The sequence below is a fragment of the Tachypleus tridentatus genome, unplaced genomic scaffold (assembly GCF_004210375.1).
Source record: "Tachypleus tridentatus isolate NWPU-2018 unplaced genomic scaffold, ASM421037v1 Hic_cluster_1, whole genome shotgun sequence".
Lineage (NCBI taxonomy): Eukaryota > Metazoa > Arthropoda > Merostomata > Xiphosura > Limulidae > Tachypleus > Tachypleus tridentatus.
The window spans coordinates 25,122,199-25,147,821 of record NW_027467777.1 but is presented as its reverse complement, the minus strand read 5'-3'; the positions used below and the strand labels follow the sequence as shown (position 1 = coordinate 25,147,821).

The 25,623-nt window shown below is 31.3% G+C and overlaps 1 protein-coding gene across 1 annotated transcript in view; it reads left to right on the top strand.

Annotated features, from left to right (window-relative positions):
• Positions 1-25,623, top strand: part of LOC143241722 (dynein axonemal heavy chain 7-like) — a 227,034-nt gene that overhangs the window by 89,245 nt on the left and 112,166 nt on the right. The window contains 12 exon segments of the mRNA XM_076484949.1: positions 8,142-8,301; positions 8,304-8,345; positions 8,348-8,457; positions 14,671-14,816; positions 15,260-15,398; positions 16,997-17,163; positions 18,411-18,499; positions 18,502-18,602; positions 18,821-19,026; positions 21,031-21,105; positions 23,697-23,775; positions 25,222-25,400. Coding sequence (XP_076341064.1) covers positions 8,142-8,301; positions 8,304-8,345; positions 8,348-8,457; positions 14,671-14,816; positions 15,260-15,398; positions 16,997-17,163; positions 18,411-18,499; positions 18,502-18,602; positions 18,821-19,026; positions 21,031-21,105; positions 23,697-23,775; positions 25,222-25,400 — 1,493 coding nt within the window.

Here is a 25,623-nt window from a genome sequence, read left to right as displayed (position 1 = left end):
TCACTTGATGAAAACATGTAGATATCTAAGAGATACAATAGTCTCTTCCCTGAAGCCTAAAAAAGAATGCATAATTCTCAACACGTTATTAAAGTATTTTTCTGAGGTTTCTAAAGAAAATATGTATGGATATCATATACACTGCTGGACAAAATCTTAAGACCAATGAACATAAAGAAAAATATGCATTTTGCATTGTTAGACTCAACCATTTATTTGAGAAGAGTTTCGAAAGATGAAAATAAGAAAAGGGAAAATAAAAATAAAAAACTTTTTTAGCATTTAACAGAGCAAATGTGATCACCATGAAATTAGCCTAAATACCAGCTAGTTAAAATTTTAAGACCATACCTAAAAAAAGTCCAAAACAGGGCAGTAAATGCCCAAAAAGAGGTCTCAGTAATGAGTTGCACAGCCATCATTGCAAAAAATTTCAAACATTCACTTTGGCATGGAAGATATAGGCATTTGCAGAAGGCTGGCTGGAATGTTATTCCAAGTGATGAAGATGGCTTCACGAAGATCATGCACTGTTTGGAATTGACGTCCATTTCTATAGACTTCCCTTGCCATCCACCCCCAAACATTTTCAACGGGACTCAGTTCAGTTGAACACACTGGATGGTCCAAAAGAATCACGTTATTTGCCATGAAAAAGTCCTTTGTCCTGTGGGCATTGTGGATTGCAGTGTTATCCTGCTGAAAGATCCAGTCATTTTCACTGTTCTTCAGTCAATAAGAATGCTCTCTCCAACATGCCAATGTAGCTAGCTGCTGTTTCAACACCTGTATAACATGAAGCTCCATTGCTCCATGGAAGGAGAAAGCACCCAGAGTATGATGAAACCTCCTCCACTGTGTCATATAGAAAATGTCTCCAGTGGGATATCCATCCAGGTTAAATTTTTTCTCATCAGAGAACAAGACCTTTGTCTACTTTTCTATGTCCCATGTTTGGTGCTTCTCAGCAAAATTTAAATGAGCTCTTTTGTGTTGTGGAAGGAGGCGTTTACGGTTTTTAAAACATTTCTCTTGTAGATGCCATCTTATTGTTCTTGAGATGCATTCTCCATCTGTAAGGGCCTTAGTCTGGTTCGACAATCGGCTGGTGTCTTGCCCGGACAACCCGTCGAATCCTCCTGCTCAACACCGGCAAAATTTTCTTGTGCCGACCACTTTAAATTCTTGTTCCGTATCCCTCAGGGTTTTTTAAAGAAACTTACAACAGCAGTTTTACTACGCCTAATCTCACCAGCGGTGGCAAGTTGAGAGAGACCTTGTTTTTGCAGCTCAAACATTTTGCCACGTTCAAACTCAATCAACATTTTAGCCTTTGCCATGTCTTACCCAATGTAATACAGGAGATGTCAGTGGGAGATGTTGACAATGCTAATACTTGAACACAAAGACTAAATTTCGTTTCAGTATGAGCTTAAACTTTTGTTCAGCTAGTATTTAGGCTAATGTCACAGTGTTCACATTTTCCCTATTAAATGCTAAAAAAGTTTTTTATTTTTATTTTCGTATTGTCATCTTTCGAAGCTCTACTCAAATAAGTGGTTGAGTCTTACAACACAAAATACATATTTTTTTCTTTATGTTCATTGTCCTTAAGATTTTGGCCAGCAGTGTATGTAATGTTCTCTTCCATCTGATTCCTGAAGCAAGTAATAAAAAAAGATAATTTTCAGAGAGATATAATGTTCCCTTCCATCTGATTCCTGAAGCAAGTAATGAAAAAAGATAATTTTAAGACAGATATAATGTACTCTTCCATCTGATTGCTGAGGCAAGTGATAAAGAAAGATAATTTTCAGACAGATATAATGTTCTCGTCCGTCTGATTCCTGAAGCAAGTAATAAAGAAAGATTATTTTTAGACAGATATGATGTTCTCTTCCATAAAGCACAGGAAAACAATAAAGGTTTAGATAACTGCCATAGCAATCCTTTTTCTGATGCCTAGAAAAAAAGGAACAAGAAATAAGGGTCCTCCAGTGGTACAGATAGTCTAGTGCAGCTTTGCTTGAAAACAAACATCAACAAAATAAATACAACTGATTATATGGAGTATTAATTGATGTTTTAACCACTAAAGATCAAGCCACCACACTCCTGACACTGAAACATACTAGACTGTTGCAAATGAAATGTTGAATTTTCATGTGCAAACTTGAAATGCGATTTCTAATGGTTAAAAAAGAAACATTATTGTAAATTTATCAGAATAATAAAGTATATAGTCTGTTTCATTTCAAGCTCACCTTATATTTCTTATTTCAAAAATATAAATCATATTTGTACTGACTTTTGCCACCATGGATAAAATTTATATTTGTAAAATTTTCTTGTACGAGTTCGAGCTTGGTTACAGTGTGGTGACAGCAAATCACAATATCAACCATGTATTTGGTGATGGCACAGCTAATGAGTGCACAGCACAGCTTTGGTTTAGGAAATTTTGCTCTGTGGACACAAGCCCTGAAAATAAGCCTCAGAGCTGTTCTCAGACAGGCATTAAAGAACAAGAATTAAAGGCCTTAGTTGAAGCAAATACATGCCAAACCATGAAAGAATTTGGTGACAGACTTATTGTTAATTTTTCAACAGTTTCCCAACATCTTGAAGCAATTGGTAAGGTGAAAAAAACTCAATAAATGAGTATATCACAAAAATGACTGAAAACTATCAAACAGGATGAGTTGAAATTTGTTCATCACTCCTTACTCTCAACAAAATGATCTGTTGTTCCATAGAATTGTTGCCTCTGATAAAAAAATGTATTCTTTATAACAATCAACGATGATCCAGTTAGTGACTTGACTATGCATTCAAATGTACAAACAATTAAAAAGTTAACATTTTTCTCTTAATTGTTTAGGGCATGCATAACAAATTTGGTCCATATTTTTGTTGAGCTATATATTACACAACCATATAAAAATTTATTTATTTTTTACTTCCTACAAGTAGATTCTGGTTTACATAACAAAAAGGAAAATTAGATCTTTATTATTTTACATAGCCTTCACTACTGTATAATACTCATCACTTATTTAGATTCACTTTTCATCTGTCTCAGAATGGTGCAGCAGTTTTTTACTTAAATTTTGTAAAAAAACAATCTCAAAACTGAAAGTCATAATAATGTAGATCGCACTCCAAAATTCTCTAAAATATATACAAATCTAATCATTACAGAAATAAACAAATAAAAATTGCACAGTCAACCTCCACTTTCTCCTGCAATTTTGGTACAACAGTGTCTTTGATTTCATCCACATAATCATTTAACTCTAACATTTCCTCTGTACTTTGAGGTTTCCTCGTTACTCTTTCTTCAATTTTCTTATATTCTGCCTGAATTCTGAAATAAAAGAAAAATGCTAACATTATTCCATAATGTATAGAGTGCATACACTTTAACGTAAGTTCTAATCAAAGCAAACCATCTAAATGTTATACGACAGACACACAATTGTTCTTTGTACTTCAATTTTTCCAGAGCAAGAAACAATAGCGCCTACAACTGGTATTTAAACGAATGGGTAATTTGGGGGAGGGGGGAGAGTTTAGAAACAATCTTAAGCTTTGTTTCAGTAGTTGTACTGAAGTTTAGAAACAAAGCTTAAGCTTTGTTTCAGTAGTTGTACTGAAGTTTAAAAACAATCTTAAGCTTTGTTTCAGTAGTTGTACTGAAGTTTAGAAACAATCTTAAGCTTTGTTTCAGTAGCTGTACTGAAGTTTAGAAACAATCTTAAGCTTTGTTTCAGTAGTTGTACTGAAGTTTAGAAACAATTTTAAGCTTTGTTTCAGTAGCTGTACTGAAGTTTAGAAAATATTTTAAGCTTTGTTTCAGTGGCTGTACTGGAGTTTAGAAACAATTTTAAGTTTTGTTTCAGTAGTTGTACTGAAGTTTAGAAACAATCTTAAGCTTTGTTTCAGTAGTTGTACTGAAGTCTAGAAACAATCTTAAGCTTTGTTCACTAGCTGTTCTGAAGTTTATAAAATATTTTAAGCTTTGTTTCAGTAGCTGTACTGGAGTTTAGAAACAATTTTATGTTTTGTTTCTGTAGCCATACTGAAGCTTATAAACAATCTTAAGCTTTGTTTCAGTAGTTGTACTGAAGTCTAGAAACAATCTTAAGCTTTGTTTCAGTAGCTGTACTGAATTTTAGAAACAATCTTAAGTTTTGTTTCAGTAGTTGTACTGAAGTTTAGAAACAATTTTAAGCTTTGTTTCAGTAGCTGTACTGAAGTTTAGAAAATATTTTAAGCTTTGTTTCAGTGGCTGTACTGGAGTTTAGAAACAATTTTAAGTTTTGTTTCAGTAGTTGTACTGAAGTTTAGAAACAATCTTAAGCTTTGTTTCAGTAGTTGTACTGAAGTCTAGAAACAATCTTAAGCTTTGTTCACTAGCTGTACTGAAGTTTATAAAATATTTTAAGCTTTGTTTCAGTAGCTGTACTGGAGTTTAGAAACAATTTTAAGCTTTGTTTCTGTAGCCATACTGAAGCTTATAAACAATCTTAAGCCTTGTTTCAGTAGCTGTACCGAAGTTTAGGTACAATCTTAAGCCTTGTTTCAGTTGCTGTACTGAAGCTTAGGTACATTATCAAGACTACTTTTCAATATTATAGATGTACGAAACTTAGATATTTCCCCTAACTTTAAAATACTGTAAATTACTGTTTATTAAAAGATTTAAATAAATAATGAAAATATAATTGTCTATACATGTTTTATACATGAAAAAACAAGATAAAAGCAATTTATTTTTTGATATAAAACTTCTAGGACTATAAAGTCACTGCCTATAAAGTGCCAGCAAGTTTAAAGATATCAATTATATATTGAGAGAAATATAAGAGATACAGTACAAGATATAAACTTCACAGTCTTTACCTACCCTAAATTTTCTTCTCTGTGAATCTTATATAACACCTCTGTCAAAGTTTCTGCCCACTGTTCAGTTGCCATTCTTAGACTTTCCTTCAAACCACTCAAGTTTACAAAAAATAATAATAAGTAATCATTTTCATGAAGATCCTGGATTTCCTGTATAAATGCTCTTATAATTGGGTATGACCTGATAGTTAGTTTGTAGGACTGTAAGTATGAGGGCCTATGCCTCTCATTTTAATCGAACAGAATTGCACTTTGCACATTGGAGCCATGGATGCATTATAATAGGAATAGCCAAATCCAACTAATCAGAGTATCCATGAGTTGTTGGTTGGTGCTAATGATGAGCTGCTTTCTCTATAGTCTGTCAACTAGAAATTATGGATAGCTGAGACGAACATGCCTTGTGTATGAATATCTGAAGCAAACAAATACTATAAAATTTAATATTATTCTTCAAGATATTCAAGCTATTTGCCCAACCAAACATTAATCTAAAAAAATTTTACAAAGTATTATTTGTTTCTTTTCAGTATTTAGATGTGATAATCACATTCCTCAGTCTCTAAAGATAATGAAATATACAAGGGCTAAAAATCTTTAAATTATTACATTTACACTTCTCCACACATAAATGTTATTTTACTCATGTGTCTGCTTATGGCACTTGCATGTCACTAGTCTTGAAGTAACTTCCACCTAAATTCACATGTTTTATGAGACTTGCAATAGGAGGGTGACATCAGCTCCATGTGCAGTAACTCTTCCTGTGCACTTCCATTTGTAGTAACATCATTCTTTACCTTGAAGTGTATGAAACAAACGTGTTCACATTTGTCTGACCTTAGTGTGATAAGATTTGCATTTGTTAATGATACTTTTACTTTTATTTCCTTCAATTTCTGTTTGAAAATCTTCAATTTTTATCATGATTCTCAAGTGAGGGTGGCTTTTGTTTATTCTTATGTCAGTTATGATGTTAAACACACAGACTTTATTTCTACTATGGCATCTGGAGACTCATTGACAAGAGGACACATTCTTTCCTTTGTTCAAAATTTTATGGATTACCACATGCTTACTTTGTCTCATACTTGTGTTCTGTCAACTGATGCTTCTTCTATGCAGTTAGTAATGGTCTAGTGAACTATGAAAATAACCTGATTTGCTTTATATAGTGCCTTACCATTAGAAATATCACCTTACCCTTCCAACTTCTTTCTATTTTTCACTCTCCAGTTTGTTTCTTTCCTCATCTTTTACCTGTGTCCTTTAATATTTCTTATTCTTTACTTTAAGAACTCAGTTCTTGTGATTTATCTTTTTTGTTCTTTGATAGTTGATGGGGTTTATGCTGATTTCTTCCTGTAACAGCTATTTTCACGTTTGTGATTTTTTTGTCCTGACATTTAGAAATTCTTCCTTTCATTTCTAGATACTCCAACTTCTTTGTACTCCTTGGTTACTAGACCTTGTGTGGCCAGGTAGCTAGGGTGCTCAACTCATAATCTGAAGGTTGCCAGATCAAATCCCCGTCATACCAAACATGCTCTCCCTTTCAGCTGTGGGGCCATTATAATGTGATAGTCAATCCCACTATTTGTTGATAAAAGAGTAGCCCAAGAGTTAGCTGTGGATAGTCGTGACTAACTGTCTTCCCTCTTGTCTTATACTACTAAGGACAGCTAACAAAGATAGCCCTCATCTAGTTTTGTGCAAAATTAAAAAACAAACAAATCTTTGATTCCTTTTCTTTGCTGGATTATCCTTTTCTACTGCTTCTTTTTTTGTCCCTTCTTACTTATTTCACTGTTGTTGGATCAAGTTGTGGTCCTTTTAAGTATTTATTCTCCTGCTTGTGTATGTTATTGTTGTCTGGCTCTCTTTCTTTACCTGTACATTTTTGGGATTGTTTAATTTTCACTGGAGACCTGGACTGAAGTTGTACAAAGTTCAGTTCTTCCTGTCCATCCTCTTCTTCTACATTTTTGGGATTGTTTAATTTTCACTGGAGACCTGGACTGAAGTTGCACAAAGTTCAGTTCTTCCAGTCCTTCCTCTTCTTCTACATTTTTGGGATTGTTTAATTTTCACTGGAGACCTGGACTGAAGTTGTACAAAGTTCAGTTCTTCCTGTCCTTCCTCTTCTTCTACATTTTTGGGATTGTTTAATTTTCACTGGAGACCTGGACTGAAGTTGCACAAAGTTCAGTTCTTCCAATCCTTCTTCTTCTTCTTATCCCCCAACTGCATGATGTTTAATCCATTACTTCTCTTGTCAGTAATTATCCTGTCATGTACAGTACTTTGAATGCTCACCTGTACTCTGCCTGCAGTTGGTCTTACTTTCTGTTTACAATCAGTTTTCATTTTCTCCCCACAACTTTTCAGTTTTACTCCTTCTCCCATTTCCATTTCTCATCCCTCTTATTGTATCTGTGATTTTTTTTTTTACCTGGTCTAAAATTAGCCATGATCAAAGTGTCAGACACCTTTCTATGCATCCTTACTGACCCATCTTCCATATGTTTTCCACATACCATCCATCACACTCATGTTGTTGAATTCGTTTCTCTTCACTTCTACCTAGCATTAATCCATTTTGCATTCACTTACTTGCATCATGAGGATCTTTATTGCCTGGGGCTATCTTTCCTGTTCTTGAATAATTGGATGCTTTTGGTCCTTTTCTTGGGTGGTTTCCTCTTCTTGCACCTCCCTTTGTTTACAGGTGATTGATTGACAGGAATGAACTATAGCTCGAATTCTTATAAAGATAAAATACTATTAACTTGCAGAGAACATCTTTCATTGCTTTGTTGTATTTTCTGTTTCGTCCTTCACTCCCATTAGAATTTATTTTTATTGTTGTGGTACTCTTGTTTTTGTTTCAGTGATGAATGAATTTTCAAAGCAGAATGGTTACATTAAACACCTATGCACTAGAAATAGAAGACCCTTATATCTATTATTACAAATTTAATATGCTCACTATATAACACATTAAAATAATAGAATATCTTATAAGAGTGTTTACAAAATATAGGAACTTTTATAATTTCCATTATTTATGAAAATTTAAATATCTGCTAAAGGTTTTTTTTAACTAACTCTCAGAATAACAGTATCTATAATATCTTTATTGATTTATTAGTTTCAGATATTTTAAACTTATTTATGTTTCTTGTTTTTTGTAGTATTCATTATAAGTATTTGTAAATTTTCACCAACTATAGGAGCTTGTTGAAACTAGCAGTAGCTGTTTAGCACACTCTCTGATGAAAATGGTTTCAATGATGATGAATGAGTCTTGTCCAAGAAACACCTCATCCTCTGAATTGCAATATCTTCACAGCTGGTTGGTGGGAGTATTCATCTTCTCGACTATCTGGTCTATTGAGGAACCTGTGATGAGACTGGTCGTGAAGCATTTAGTTTATTTTAAGAGAGCTATTATCAGGAATGGTTAAAAATTGGCCAGTTCCTCATGCAGTTGGCAAAATTACTTGTTCTTTACCTGATGATGGTCAAGTCTATGACTTCGTTTTTGAGGTAAATTCTGTCAATGAAATGATTAAATAGCTAATGCCAAACAAACATATAGGGGCCACAAAAATGCTACATTTTATCACAGATAAAATAAATTGTGTATTATTTAAAAATTTTAAATAAAATGGTACTTATATTCAATAAGAGATGACAATATCATTTCATTTACTGCACTCATCTTTAGGTCATTGCATTTTAAATAAAATACTAGTTTTGACCTCTTATTATATATAAAGATCAAGGAAAATTTAATAATATTAAAAAAGTCGATAAACATGTATTACGTAAGAACATGGATGAATATAACATTCTAAGAAGTGCAAAAATAGTGAACTATAAAATTAAGAAAAAGCAAAACAAACTACGTAACTGTAAATAATCAAAGGCAGTGTGAAGTACTAATTTTTAAGGATTATATGAACAAATAAAACTGGACACAGTTTAGGACTAATGAAACTGACAACAATTAAAATATAGCAGAAAATAAAACACTGTCATAGAATGTATTTTTGATATTGTTGTTTCATTTGACAGGTTCTTTAAAATTACTTACTAAAAATAAAGTCAAGTCCAGTCACATCATCATAAATTAGTTTATTCCTACCTGCAGGCTACTACCATTTGTACACAGCTCTACTTGTACATTTAAATTTATAAGCAACATTTTCACTTTCTAATTCAACAAATATTTACTCACTAGCATTAGTACTATGACTGGTGTATAAATAAACTTGTTTAATTTTACAGCTAATAAATGAAGTGACTGATAATCAAAACTATCTAAATAATGTACTGACTGATTGGAATTCTAACATTTAACAGCTGAATGGCTCATTACTAACTGCTTACTTTTATTTATACATTGTGTGCCAATCTGTATATCTTAGTCAAATTTATTAGATCTTAACCTCATGCACTTTCTAGCTAACATTTAAATTAAAATCAAATGGTTTGTCCTTTCTTGTGGTTGGTATTGTGCAGTTATACAATGTCACTCTTATCAGGATTAACATTAAAACAACTTCTCAACTTATTACTATCCAATTCAAGTGTTTCCATGTGTAACATTGATGGTGTTCCTTAATCTCTATATTTATTGTGTAAGACTTTTCTGAGTGACTATTCTTTGGATACAAGTACTAAATTTCCTCTGTCACTTTAGATTCTCTAACAAACATAAGTGATGGCCTGTTGCTTCTTTTACTGCTGTACATTTTTCAAGACCAGGCCAGTTTATTTCATAAAGTGGTCTCTCCACCTTCAGATCATCAGGTGGCCATGCAGTCAGTGGAATACTTCTCATCTGCATGCTTCTGCCAATTTACTCAAACAACAAGTTACTTCTTTTTTTGGTCTCTGGTTCTTCATTCTCAAACCATAGCAGTAAATGTTCTTAGTCAGTACAAGACCAACCAGCACCTTTTGCTTCCTTCCTGTTTTGTTACTTCCTAATCATGTGGTTCTTCTGGATTGTAGTGCCAATATGGTACTTTGTTTTCTTTTCACTCCATTTGAATCTTTGTCTTAATGTTTATGTGTCACGTATCCATTTCTACTCCTTTTAGTCTGTAGGTTTTGTCAGTTTGATATATTTGCTATTAATGCTTGACATATTTTTCCCTTCCTCATATATTTTCCTTTATCCAGATTGATCTTTCCTACCCAAAACTTTGGCATCTCATGAGGGACATTCTTTATTTTTAACAATTTTACTTCCATCCATTTCCCTCCTTTATATCCAGTTCTGCTCTCTCTTTCTGCATTGTCCACACATCCTCCTTTTGTGGTTTTCTCATTTTCATCTTTTCATTCTCTGACACTGTTCACCATGTAGGGTTCATTAAGTAATTCAGTTGGTTTGTTCTTCCCGAATCATGTTCCAGGTGCTGTTGCAACAGATCAGGCACCTTATTTTTTTTACTGGTATCTCACCTCCATTATTCATTGAAGGAAATTCTTCAGTTAGGCATGTGAACTCTACATCATACACTCTTATCTCACAGTCTTCTTTGGGTAGCTGTTTCTTACTTGTCAAGGTACTGTCTGTTGCCATTCTTCAGACTTTGGTGCATCTCTGACTGGATAAGTTTATTGTTTCTGTATGTATGTATATTTTTCCTCCAGACCATCACATTTTATCTCACCTTGTTTTTCTACTTTAGTATGAGAATCCTTATCACTTTCCAGTTTGAAGATGTTGATGCAGTGGACCATGAAATAGACCTCCTGAATATGTGTGTGATCACTTCTATTCAGTAAATAGGGCAGTGGTGTTTTGCTGGTGTAGATGGTGTTTGATCCTCCAATTATGTATGCCACCCCCTGTGTGTGGGGGGATAAGGTTGTTATTGTACAGAGTTATTTAGAGAGTGAGGTTGCATATATTTTTTTAGAGGCGATTCACTTCTGTACAGTCAGACCCAACTTCTCTTCAGTTCTGTCTGACATATGCCATCCATATTTCAAAATATACACACCCCATCTCTGTGAGGTGGGTCGTGATGATTGGTGTTGTGCCCAGCTTTTATGCAGTTTTACATTTAGGGTAAAGTTGCATATCTTTTACAGAAGCAATCCATTTCTGTGTGGTGGGACCTGGAGGTTGATGTTGTGCTCCAGCTTGTGTGTTGTTCTGTCTGGAGAATGATGTTGTTTTGGAGTAGGTCTCCAACATTGAAGTTCATCTCTCCAGTTGAGATCTTTCACCCTATCATCATCTCGATGTTGGTTCCCAAGGAGTGGTTTTGGATTGGAGCTGAACAAATCAACATAAATCCTCACGCTTGTTGATAGTATTTCCTTATACTAACTCAATTTTGTAGTTTTGTCTCATCATTTTAATATCTTGATGATGAGAAACCCACTTAAAATAAAAAATGTATCTCAGAACGGCTGGTATGGGTATTATCACTTTTATTGATAAGGAGAGAACAATGTTTCGACCTTCCTGAAGATGACCTAGGAATACTGCAAATCAAATAAACACAACGTAACCATTGAAAAAACCCAGATATTAAGTAGGGAGACAAATATAAACAAATACAAAATGAAAGAAGCCTTACTTATACAGCAATTAAAACCAAAATTAAACCAATATAAAGGAACATATTTATACCTATACTAATTAATAACCTAACATCCACTTGCAACACCCCCTACAATTCTGTACCCTTTTGTACTCTTGCTCCTGAGACATGTGTCCTTCAACTGTCATATTCAAACTCTGTCTTTCATAACCTGAAGATGACCTAGGAAGGTTGAAACGTTGTTCTCTGCTTATCAATAAAAGTGATAATACCAATACCAGCCATTATGGGATATATTTTAATCACTGTACAGTGGGACCCATAGGTTTATATTGTGCACACATGCTTCAGCTTCTATGTGGTCCCATCCAGAGGTTGATGGTGTTTGGGACAAAGATTCTCGATCTTATGCTCCACCTTTGAGAGTTTTCATTATCTGATGTTGATGTTGCACAGTGGGTTCACCATCTGATTGAGTGTGTTTTAAGGTGATCTGCAACATTGCCAAATTCCATAATATTTCTTTGGGGGTACTGTGCTACTGCATATATGGGTGGTTGTGAATTTTTGCACATGAGATTCATTTAGTATATTGGTTTGAGAAGCATGTAATTATGTTCTGCTGAACTTGAAGTGAAGATGGTGTAGGTCCTTCTCCTGCCATTGGTCAGAATTTGTAATCCCAGAGCTACTTGGTTTTGGGTTGGAGTTGATAGGCCATGTATGATTTGTTGCACCATAGTACAACCATTTTAGCTTTTCCCACATTCCTGTCTGTAGATGAGTCTTCTACAGCCTTTCTTCACTGGAATTGAGATTCTACTATATTGTGGTTTGGATTGCAACTCACCTGTTTTCTTTTCTCTCCCTCGTTTACACAATGGATTCAGAGTATACCTGGTACATAAGTGGTGCAGTTTCCCATGTGTGTTCCTGTCCCAGTGGGGATTTACTCTTCATGGGTGTTCTTCAGACATTTTCAAAGGATATTTTTTTGTGTGTAAATGAATGTTATGTATCATATTTGAAGTCATTATTTTCTCATACTGAAAATATATTTCCAATAGGTTCATAACTTTGCTTACACTTCTCACCCATCTTCCCCACTGAAAGCCTGTACTTCCTTTTTTGCCTAATTTCAGAGTGATAGTTTTATAGAATCGAATAAAGGAAATCAGATTTGTCATGAGGTTGCATCGCACTCGTATTGATGGAGGGTTGTCACATGATGATTTACATGTGAGACACAGTAAACCACATTGATCATAAAATATGTGAGAGTTTAAGATATCAAGCAAATCCATCTCCTAAAGGTGGTAAGTCAAGTAAGTTTTGCATGAAAATGTATGTATGATTTAAAGTTGGGTTAGTAAGTAAATATGAATACTATTTTTCATGGATGATGTTGTTGTGTGTGTAATAGACAGTTACATCATTCTGAAAGTTAATGTGCCCATTATCAAATTTGCATCAGTTATTAGAGATATCAAGTAAATGATCTCTTCTGTGAAATCAACATTTCTAGACATTTTAGTGCATATAAAGCCTTACTTTCATTTTTTTTTTGATTGAAGTAACAAAGATTTTTAGATTTATGATTTGGGAACTGAGGTATTCAGACAGTTGGCTACTTTTTAGTATATACTAATAATATAGTGAAATTACAGTTACATACTTATTCACAGTTCTGACATCTACAGAACCATCACAGTTGCATACTTATTCACAGTCCTGACATCTACAGAACCATCACAGTTACATACTTATTCACAGTCCTTACATCTACAGATATATCACAGTTACATACTTATTTACAGTCCTGACATCTACAGAACCATCACAGTTACATACTTATTCACAGTCCTGACATCTACAGCACCATCACAGTTACATACTTACTCACAGTCCTGACATCTACAGAACCATCACAGTTACATACTTATTCACAGTCCTGACATCTACAGATATATCACAGTTACATACTTATTCACAGTCCTGACATCTACAGCACTATCACAGTTGCATACATATTTGCAAAACATAATTTAATAAAAATGTGAAATTTCCTTTTATTGCATAATTATTAATTCTACCCATGTTATAGCCTCAAAAAAGGCAGTACAAGTAGTAATTTACTAGGTTTGTACGTTTTTATCAAATATGTTTGATTTGACTATTTTTAGTTGAGCACAAAGCTACACAGTGGACTCTCTGTGATCTGCCCACCACGGGTATCCTAACTTAGTTTCTAGCAGTGTGGGTCTGCAGACATACTGCTGTGCCACTGGGGGGACATCAAATAAAAGAGAAAGTAATGAAGTTTATCTTTAAGTTGGACAAATAATTAATTAAAGTTTTTAACATATAAAACTAAAAGAGAATGACCTAAAATAAAAGATTGGGTTTGGGATAGATATGGTATGGTTTGCTGTGACAGAGTAATTAAGTTTCTTAGCTCTGAGAAAGTACATTGTTAGGAATGAATATTTTACCATTAGAAAGTATGAAGTTCAACATGGTAGGTATCATTACTAATCACTTGATTTACAAAGACTAGACTCTTAAAATGACAGTTTACAGAAGTAATAGCCACACCTGATTATTTAATTGGTGAACCAGTACAGTGCTTTCAAGAACACCACATTAAAAGTTATTCAAATTAAATTGTTATAATTATATCTTGTGTATCTTGGTTCCCATAGTTATTGATAATTACAAATAAATAAAATCAGATAAAAATTTGTTAAATTAAAGAAAAATTAATCAAATGTTGAACCAAAGGGTCTTTTTGTTAGATTTTAAACCATTCAAGTAAATTTGCTTTTACTTTGTTTTATCATTAATTTCTTTGTCCTGGACCTTTTAAGCATTTTATCCAGATTATATTATGCACATGTTGTTTCAACCTGCAGTGTAGGTTTGTGTTTATCATTTATTTGTTTAATTGTAGAAAAAAACTTATTTTCAAACATTTGATCACAAAAATGGAATATTCCACTCCCTTATATCTTTAATGCATTTTCTTACTGACAGTTCAAATATATTAGAAATTATGAATTTTTACCATATTTTGAATTAAATTTTTGTTTTTGGATGTAATTGTATAAATTCTGGAACTTTTCTGATGTACTAATTGAAAAACTTCATAGGCATATTGTTGTTATAATATAGCTACCTTGTTTCATAACAGACAAAGGGAAAAGGTCAGTGGCATAAGTGGAGCGATTCTATTAAATCCCTGGATTCTGACAAAGTAAATATTAGGGAAGTTATTGTTCCTACAGTGGACACTGTTCGATATTTCTACCTTATGGATCTCTGTATTTTACACAACAGGTCTGTATGATAATTTTAGTTCATTCTCTTTTACAGCTATAGAAATTGAACTATTACATCTAAAGTATCTTGTTGCAGATTGCACAAATCTAGGAATATCTTTGCTATTAATCCCAAATTTAGAAGTGATTAGCTAGAAGAAACACAACTAAACAACATAACCAACTATCAACTCTGGAGCTACTTCAATCAGTCCAGATAATTTATAGTTCACCTACACAACTCATGAGCTACTCCTGTCAAACCTAATAACTTATAATTCACTCACTACCAACTCTTGAGTTACACCTGTCAGACTAATGAACGAATGATTGCAGTTTTCTTAACACATTTTATGTATCATGAATTTTTATAACTAAATTATTTGGTATTACAGCTGATATTAGACGAACCCTTAACTATTGAGTAACAATATTTTCTATGTGCTTGTATTTTCTCTTTAGACCATTGCTGCTGGTAGGACCTACAGGAACTGGCAAAAGTGTTTACATACAGGACAAACTGCTAAATGGTCTACCACAGAATAAATTTGTACCTTCTTTTATGACTTTTTCTGCCCAGACTACTGCAGGACAAGTTCAGGTAGTTATATATTTATTTTTTGTATTTTTTCTTTGATACGTTTTTCTCAAACTACTTTGAAACAGGCTCAAATTAATAATGTATTAACTGAGTAATTATTAAAGGTTTTTATTTCAACCTGTGAAACCACCACATAATATGTATAGCATACTGTTTTGTCATTAGAGATTAGTAACCACACACCAATAACATTATTCGAATGACTTTATCATAATATTAGTAGTTCTATAAGGATTGTTTTACATTATTGGATTAATATATAAATTTATCACATAACTAAATAGATTTCATAAGCTAACAATATTTGTATGGTTTTACAGCTAAAAGCACTCCTCTCATAAATGATACTCAAAATATTATTTATTCTATCATGCTACGGTGGGTGTTTCTCACCTCAAGGACAAATTGCAACATTAAGTTAAAAAGAAAGTTGTAGAAAACAAACTTGCAATCATTCTTTCATATATCTAAAACAAATCCATTCTTTCAGCTAAAGTTTATCCAATTAAAAAAAATCTTATTTGATTTATGCATAAAATGGAATTTTGGTTATGGGTTAATTTCTCTGAACAAAATCATTAGCATTTGTGAACTTCTTGAATTGTTCTAAGTACAATGCAGCACTCATAGTGAGGAAAGTCAAAATACTGTTCACTTGATCTTTTAACTTAAATAAAAGTGTAATTTTATTGACTTTAGCTCATTCATGTTTTTTTATCTTCTTTTAACTTGATGATGTGAAGTGATTTTCAGTATCTCAGCTTTACGAAGTTGTAGACTAGTGATCTAATAATGTCTAGTAGAGGACTCTGCCATATAACTGATCGTAAGTGGATTAAAGATCACATGCACAATAGGTATTGTGCATGAACTTAGCTTAAGCTATTATTGTATGTTTTGTTTTATTGGATGACATTCCCAGCTGGGTTCTAATACAAAATATATAAAATATTTTTAAAATAACTTGTCATTTATATTTTAAATTCAGATAAAGTAAAAAATATAGAATGAGAGAAAAAACAATTACCCATTAATTTCTATCTTTACAGAACTGAAAAAAAAAAACTAAGACATTTTTACGTTTCACCAGTATATCAGCTATTATGACAATAGTTCTGCCAATAAAGGCGTCATTAGATATAGACTAAACTATTTGTAAAAGATATGTGTCTTTAACAAAAGAACTGAGAGGAACTTTAACATTCACTCTGTGATAGGTAAGGTGAAATATAGTGAGGTGTTGTTAATTTGATATTTGTCTGGATTCAATTTTATATTTATATTCCTTTATAAAATTTCTGTATTATTTTATTTTCTGTCAGATTTGTAAGCTTTGAAGTTTCTTTCCATATGTAATTAATGTTTATATGTCCATGAAAATTGTTAAAAAACTAAATAACATGGAAACTTTAGAAATAAATAAGAATTTTACAATGAATCCAGACAAAGTTCTAAATGTACAAATCAACCTGTCTCAAGATACTTCTGGTTCTTTCGCTAAACATATATATATAAATCATGAAACTAGTTCTATAATTATGAAGTTTCACCAATGGTCTCAACTGTTAATTGTACTTCTGTCTTTGTTTATTTTACAGGATATTATCATATCAAAATTGGAAAAGCGAAAGAAAGGTGTGTATGGGCCTTCTTTAGGAAAGCGTTTTGTAATTTTTGTGGATGATCTGAATATGCCAGCAATGGAATTATATGGGGCTCAACCTCCAATTGAACTTCTGCGACAGTATATAGATCACAACTATTGGTAATAATTATGTAACACACTATACAGAATAATTTGTAGTTGCAGAACATAAGAAAAGCCATTTTTTAAAAATATATTTCAGCTTTAAAATTGGAAGGTTCTGCTATATATTGGTAAACTCTACAGTGGAACCAATGTTGTTTCAGGCTTTAATTGAATTTTGTTCTGATTATGTTGTTGTGATTTTAACATACACTAGTTGTTCTTCCATTATAACTTTTGACAGTAAGTAAGGTTATTTTAGAACATCCAATATTTGATCAGTAATGTAATCATGTACACAAGTTTTAATTTTCAGTAAGGTTTTTTATATTTAAATCAACATTCAACAGTTAAAATTGTATTTAAAATAAAAATATTAACTGTTGATTTAAATACTAAAACTTTTTTTACAGTTAAAACTCTCATGTTTGAAAATTATTATATCAGTGATCAAAATGTCATACCTGTTTAAAATTATTCTTCCTTACAAAAGATGTAATCAAATAATACTTACAATGTAAACTCAAAATAATACTTATAATCAGTAAGAAAACTCAAAATAATACTTATAATCAGTAAAGAAAACTCAAAATAATACTTATAATCAGTAAGGTAAACTCAAAATAATACTTATAATCAGTAAGGTAAACTCAAAATAATACTTATAATCAGTAAGGTAAACTCAAAATAGTACTTATAATCAGTAAGGTAAACTCAAAGTACTTATAATCAGTAAGGTAAACTCAAAATAGTACTTATAATCAGTAAGGTAAACTCAAAATAATACTTATAATCAGTAAGGTAAACTCAAAATAATACTTATAATCAGTAAGGTAAACTCAAAATAATACTTATAATCAGTAAGGTAAACTCAAAATAGTACTTATAATCAGTAAGGTAAACTCAAAATAGTACTTATAATCAGTAAGGTAAACTCAAAATAGTACTTATAATCAGTAAGGTAAACTCAAAATAATACTTATAATCGGTAAGGTAAACTCAAAATAATACTTATAATCAGTAAGGTAAACTCAAAATAATACTGTTAGTACTATACTTTTTTCTTTTCTGGTGATAATAATAGTAATCAGCTGTTGAAGTGTTTATATATTGTTCCATATATATTAGTTCCCCTAACTTCATAATGGTTATAAATTATTGATATTAAATGTTCATTTCTAGCTCTTATATACATTATTAGTTCTTAATGTTGTTTGGATGTTAGGACAAAAATGATTTTTTTGTGAATTACTTTTCTTTGCCAGGTATGACAAGAAAGACATGGCTAAAGTGCGTTTGACAGATCTACAGTTCATTGCTGCCATGGGTCCACCAGGAGGAGCTAGAAATAATGTCACCCTCGCCTTCTACGCCACTTCAACATAATTTCTATGAATTTGTTCAGTGAAGACACAATGAAACGTATCTTTTCTACTGTTATGAACATCCATTTTAGGGTAAGAAGATGTTTTAAAAGTTTATACAATCTGTTAGTGGCATATAAAAATTTTAAATTGTTAAAAGTTATTAGCTGTGTCTTTTCTAATAAATTTGGCTCAATTAGTATAATAAGTTATAATAATTTATTGATTACATTTTGTACTTAAACATTTATATTAAAATTTAGGGACACTTTTATTTTAGCTTCTTTGTTCTTAATCATTCATTATTCTAGAACAGTAACTTTCCTCTGGATATCTTCCCCTTGGTTGAAAATATTGTTTGTGCTACAGCTGAAGTATACCATGCTGCTCTTGCTAGCTTACTTCCAACACCAGCCAAGTCTCACTACACTTTTAACTTACGAGACTTTGCACGAGTCATTCAAGGATGTTGTCTCATTACTCCACGTGGTCTGGGGAACAACAATACCTTGATTCGGTATAGTGAGCCATAATTAATACTTGTTTAATTTTATTACCATTCAATATATAATACTATTATTGCTTTCTTGTTTTATTGTATATTTATTTACTGTAAGTTGTATCAGTCAAATAAGTATTGTTCAATGAATGTGCCAGAAAATATTACTAGCATACAGAATATGGCCGTGAAATTTGTCTTTATTAGTCCATGTGTTCCCAAGAAAAGGAAATAAATACAGCAGTATTTGGCACTGTTCAATTAGGTATCATATTGAACTCACTCTAATATCAAAAAGGAAATAAATACAGCAGTATCTGGCACTGTTCAATTAGGTATCATATTGAACTCACTCTAATATCAAAAAGGAAATAAATACAGCAGTATATGGCACTGTTCAATTAGGTATTGTATTGAACTCACTCTTATATCAAAAAGGAAATAAATACAGCAGTATATGGCACTGTTCAATTAGGTATTGTATTGAACTCACTCTTATATCAAAAAGGAAATAAATACAGCAGTATATGGCACTGTTCAATTAGGTATTGTATTGAACTCACTCTAATATCAAAAAAGGAAATAAATACAGCAGTATCTGGCACTGTTCAATTACGTATCATATTGAACTCACTCTTATATCAAAAAGGAAATAAATACAGCAGTATCTGGCACTGTTCAATTAGATATCATATTGAACCCACTCTTATATCAAAAAGGAAATAAATACAGCAGTATCTGGCACTGTTCAATTAGGTATCATATTGAACTCACTCTTATATCAAAAGGAAATAAATACAGCAGTATCTGGTGCTGTTCAATTAGGTATCATTTTGAACTCTTATATCAAAAGGAAATAAATACAGCAGTATCTGGCACTGTTCAATTAGGTATCATATTGAACTCTTATATCAAAAGGAAATAAATACAGCAATATCTGGCACTGTTCAATTAGGTATTATATTGAACTCATATCAAAAAGGAAATAAATACAGCAGTATATGGCACTGTTCAATTAGGTATCATATTGAACTCACTCTTGTATCAAAAGGGAAATAAATACAGCAGTATATGGCACTGCTCAATTAGGTATCATATTGAACTCACTCTTATATCAAAAAGGAAATAAATACAGCAGTATCTGGTGCTGTTCAATTAGGTATCATTTTGAACTCTTATATCAAAAAGGAAATAAATACAGCAGTATCTGGTGCTGTTCAATTAGGTATCATTTTGAACTCTTATATCAAAAAGGAAATAAATACAGCAATATCTGGTGCTGTTCAATTATGTATCATATTGAACTCACTCTTATATCAAAAAGGAAATAAATACAGCAGTATCTGGTGCAGTTCAATTTGGTATCATATTGAACTCACTCTTGTATCAAAAGGGAAATAAATACAGCAGTATCTGGTGCTGTTCAATTAGGTATCATATTGAACTCACTCTTGTATCAAAAAAGGAAATAAATACAGCAGTATCTGGTGCTGTACCTTATCTAAATCCACTGTTAATGGTTTTCTTGCCATGCTGTACCTTATCAATACCAATTGTTAATGGTTTTCTAGCCATGCTGTGTCTTATCTGAACGAATCATTCGTTAATCTGAAGATGACCTAAGATGGTTGAAGCATTGTTTCATACTTTATTTTAATTAAATATTAAATTAAATTTATTTTTCATACATGATTTGCTATTTTGTATAGAGTTTTGAACTGTATTATCATGTATTAGGAAGGAAAAATGTGAAGAAAAATATTTACCTTTAACTTGTTATCATTTCAATAACTATATGTAAATAATATATCTATTTTTAACTGTTACTTCAAATATAACTAATTACTACATATAGTGCTTTAGTTATTATCAGTTACTGGTTAAATTGTAATTGTGTATTAGATTGTAATTGTACTGGATGCTAAATCTATTTGCTATAATTTTTTGAATTGAACTTTCACATGTGATATTTTATAAGGGTATAAATAAATGTATTAACATGCAGTTATATATTTATTTTAGATTATGGGTGCATGAAGTATTTCGTGTATTTTATGATAGGCTAACAGATGACGAAGATAGACATTGGTTGTTTAGGCAAGTTTTAAAATTTTGTTTCTCTGAAAACTTAAACAGTTACTCCACCCTGCATAGTATTAAGTTTTGCAAATTGTATAGTGTTAAATATTTCAGTGTGAAAGAGAAAATTTCTAATTAATTATAAGATAGTGGAATCATTTTATTTTACACTGAATAAACAGCATTTTTTTAATTGATTTATTCTTCATGTAAAACATTTTGAAAATCCAAAAGAATGCTTGTTATACAGTTTTTTGGAAGCTTTATGAATTATCATTCAGAAAGTTTATTTAAAATAACTGTCGTAAGTTATTGGCCATATGTTCTTCATTTATCATCTGAACATTTAATAATGATTACCGTTTCAAACTTTTTTCATCACACAAAAAATCATGAATAAATATTTACATTACAAGATCAGCTACTAGAGTAGGTCAAATAAAGAATATATGATTAGTAAAATTTTGGTCATTAATCTTACCAAACTGCATCCATCTTAAATCTAAATTATTTTAAATAAACAAGTTTGTATTATAATTTTCATCATTTACTAGTCAGAAAATGCTTGGTAAAATACAATTTATAGAAAATTTATGGCCACCCTTGACTAAAATGAAATATGTAATCCAAAGTAGGTTATATCAGAATCCGTAGCTTATTGTTAAATTCTCTGTGAGTAGATTTTTAGGTGATACATACATATTATTATAAACCAAATTAATGTTCAATTAACAGTTTATATTTTTACAGAAAGTGACCTGTTTTTTAACTGATCGTGAACCAGATGTTTCCTATATAATTTCATATGGTGTCATTCATTCTCCGCTTTTCTCAAAGTTTTTTGTACTCTTTCATCAATTATCAGTGCACAAATGAACCAGAAGTGCACACAGTATGATACTTTGTCAGCTCTTTTTGTGAATATTTGTTCTTATTGATATATTTAATTTTCACTCAAAGTTCTTTCCAGTTGCCATTTGATATATCTATTGTTTCAAAATTTAGAAGAACATTTTCACTTCTGAACTAGTTACAGGTGCTTCTTTGTTCCTTTGTAATGTACTTGGTTTACTCTCTGTTTTAAATTCATGGCTTGTTTTTCCAACTTCTTTGTCTCAGCTGGTATGTAATTTCTGTGTCTTTTCTTTTATACCAGTATTGGTTAATAAATTTATTTGTAGATTTGCATCTGTTATAAGTCTAATTTTCTTTACTTAGACATATTTTAATATATTTTTTTATACCTAATCTTAGAAAATTGTAACTTGTGAGCAAAAAGCTTTCTGTTTGTGGTTTGTAGCTTATCTGTAATAATACAAGGGCATGTCTGTATGTATGTGACCACCATAACCCGAGTGAAAAGAACCTAGAATCCTGAAATCCTGAGACTCCACTTATTAAAGTGGTTTGTTTTTTATTATTTAAATTCAAAATCACAGGAGAAGTCAAAGGGAAGGTTACTTTTATAAACAGTCCACATTCTGTAAAGGAGATACAAATATATATAGTTTATATCTTTATGCTAATGTGAGTTCAGAATACACACCCTGTCATAGTCATCTGAAATAAATCAACCTAATATACTAGGCAGAACCAAGTATTTTCACTTGTAGTATATATAGATACATAAATATAATTTAAGAACCACAACAGACCTTTAAGTATGGCTAGACCATTTCATCAACTAAACTAAACTTTAAAAATAAACATGAAACACTGAAATGAAACCTTATTATTTAAATATTTATCAAGCATTCTCTTAAACATTTTTTAAAAATTAACTGCATATACCATATGTGAAAGTAATCCATTCCAAACGTCAACCACCTTGTTAGAAAAATAGAGCTGGCTTAACTGAAAGTGTCTCCTACCCTGTAACAATTTATATTTGTGTACTATAGCCCTACCATTCTCACAGTTAAGTGTGAAAAAATAATACCTCAACACTATCACTTTCCTTAACTTTTTTATACTTTTTTATATGTTTGAGATGAATCAGGAAATAAATGTACATCCTGATTGTCTAACATATGATAAAGTACTTTGGAATAAATCCACAGTTATGTGTGTTATAATGCATGATAGATAATAATGTAAATCCTGATTGTCTAACATATGTTAAAGTACTTTGGAATAAATCCACAGTTATGTGTGTTATAATGCATGATAGATAATAATGTAAATCCTGATTGTCTAACATATGTTAAAGTACTTTGGAATAAATCCACAGTTATGTGTGTTATAATGCATAATATGTCATAATGTAAATCCTGATTGTCTAACATATGTTAAAGTACTTTGGAATAAATCCACAGTTATGTGTGTTATAATGCATGATATGTCATAATGTAAATCCTGATTGTCTAACATATGTTAAAGTACTTTGGAATAAATCTACAGTTATGTGTGTTATAACACATGATATGTCATAATGTAAATCCTGATTAGCTAACATATGTTAAAGTACTTTAATTTATTTAAAGGCCTAAGTGCTTGAAAAATTATAATTTAATTATGAAAAATGAAGAACTGAAATGATTTTAAGATTGGTATTCTTGCCTTAATTTTCTGTATATTTCACAAATATTACACTGTTTTTGTTTTCTTAGTTTACTGCAAAACTGTGTACGATCTCACTTCAAAGAAACTTTTGATAGTCTGTTTCCTCATTTCCTTCGAGCAGGCCAGGTGGGATCTTATAGTTTATGACAAATTTATGTTTTAGCATGTTTATATCTTGTATTTGTTTTATCATTAACTATATATATAGTTTGAATATTATAAATGACATTTGTTGTAAATAGGTAATTAAATCAGCACTATATAACAATAATGTAATTATTATATATTTTTGAGTTTTTAGAAAATGATGTTAAACTGTTGATTTAATTGTTCTATTCTACTTTTCATTTTTAATTTTGATTTGTATATATATGTTTACTTTGTTACGTATTGACTTCTGTAATTTTTTGTAATTTAAAAACCCATCAACTTAACTTATTCAAAGTAAAACAGTATTTGAGGCTATCCAGCTAGTTCTATCTCCTGTATTTTATTCTTCACTGTATCATTCAACAAATGTTATTAGTTTGTTAAAAGTTTTTAGTGCATCTTTAAAAACCAGAAACTGAACAATGGAATGCTTTGAACTTCCACATGACACAAATTCATTTAGCAGATGTCCTTATTGATATTCCTAGTAATTAAAAATGGAATTTTGAATTTGTTGTTTAAATATATCTTGTGCATAATAAAAAAATTAATTATTTCATGTATTTCAAAAGAAAGTAACAAGTTACTATTAATAGATAGCAAATACAGTAGGAGACGACTGCAGGTAACCATGAAGAAATTTGTTAGAAAGGTTCATTTGAACTTTGTAAATAACAGGATCAATCCAGTTAGAAAAAATGAAAATTGATTTGTAACATTTCATATGTTTTATTGACCAAAGTTTGACAATTCTCTCAAAAGAATCATTAGCATAGATAAGAAAAAAAGATAACTCTGTTCACAAAAATTCATTCTAGTTAGAACTTACAAGTCCTAGTGCAGTTGAAGTAACAGCTTATAATCCTCTGTATATATATGACTTTAGACAAAAAAATAATGTCTCTGAAAGAAAATTTAAACCATCTTTGACAATAAGAATCCTAGGAGTATACCTTAATTAACTGAGAAAACAATGTGAAGTTTATACTGCTTATTAGTGCATTTACTAATTTTGTTAAAGTTTCTTGGTCGTATTGTACTGAATTGGCAAAGCCAATAATTTTCTTATGTATTTATTTATGATATTATAGCTCATCTCTACCACAATTTTCATGACTTTTTCAAGAATGTTTTAGAAGTCTGTTCTGTAGTGTTTGGTTGGCAATATACCTAGTATATAAAATGTGTTACACGAGTTAAAATTAAGATGTTAGTGGTGTATGTTAAGTCTGAAAAGAGAATCAGCAAGCTAATATTTGTAACATAAAATTATATTCAAACTTATTTTCAACGATATCTTTTAAGTGATACATGTAATGTAATAAATCTGATGTCATATTCTTTGTTTGAAGAAGAAGTGATTTGTAACAGTATTTGTCTTATTTAATATAACATGAATTAATGGTCAGTATCACTTCCTAGGTTACAGAAGATGCAATGGGAAACTTGATGTTTGGTAGCTACATGAATCCAGATGCTACTGTAGAAGAGAGAGTTTATGAGGAGGTTTCTAATCTTGAATCTTTTGAAAAAGTTGTACAAGTATATTTGTCAGAATATAACAGCATTCGTAAATCACAGATGAATCTTGTTATATTCAGGTAACTTTGAGTATTATGATGGCAAAAACTGGGGCATCTAAGTTTGTAATTAATTACAAACGTAAGTTTGAAATAATGTAGAAAATGGATGTGTACAGATTTTTGAGGACTCATTATAGAATCCAAAGGTTTGAGTTTGTTTGACATGGTGTGTATATGTGTGTTATTGTTAAGTCTTTCAGAATTATATATTTTTCTTTTATTTAGTATCACCTTAAGGTAG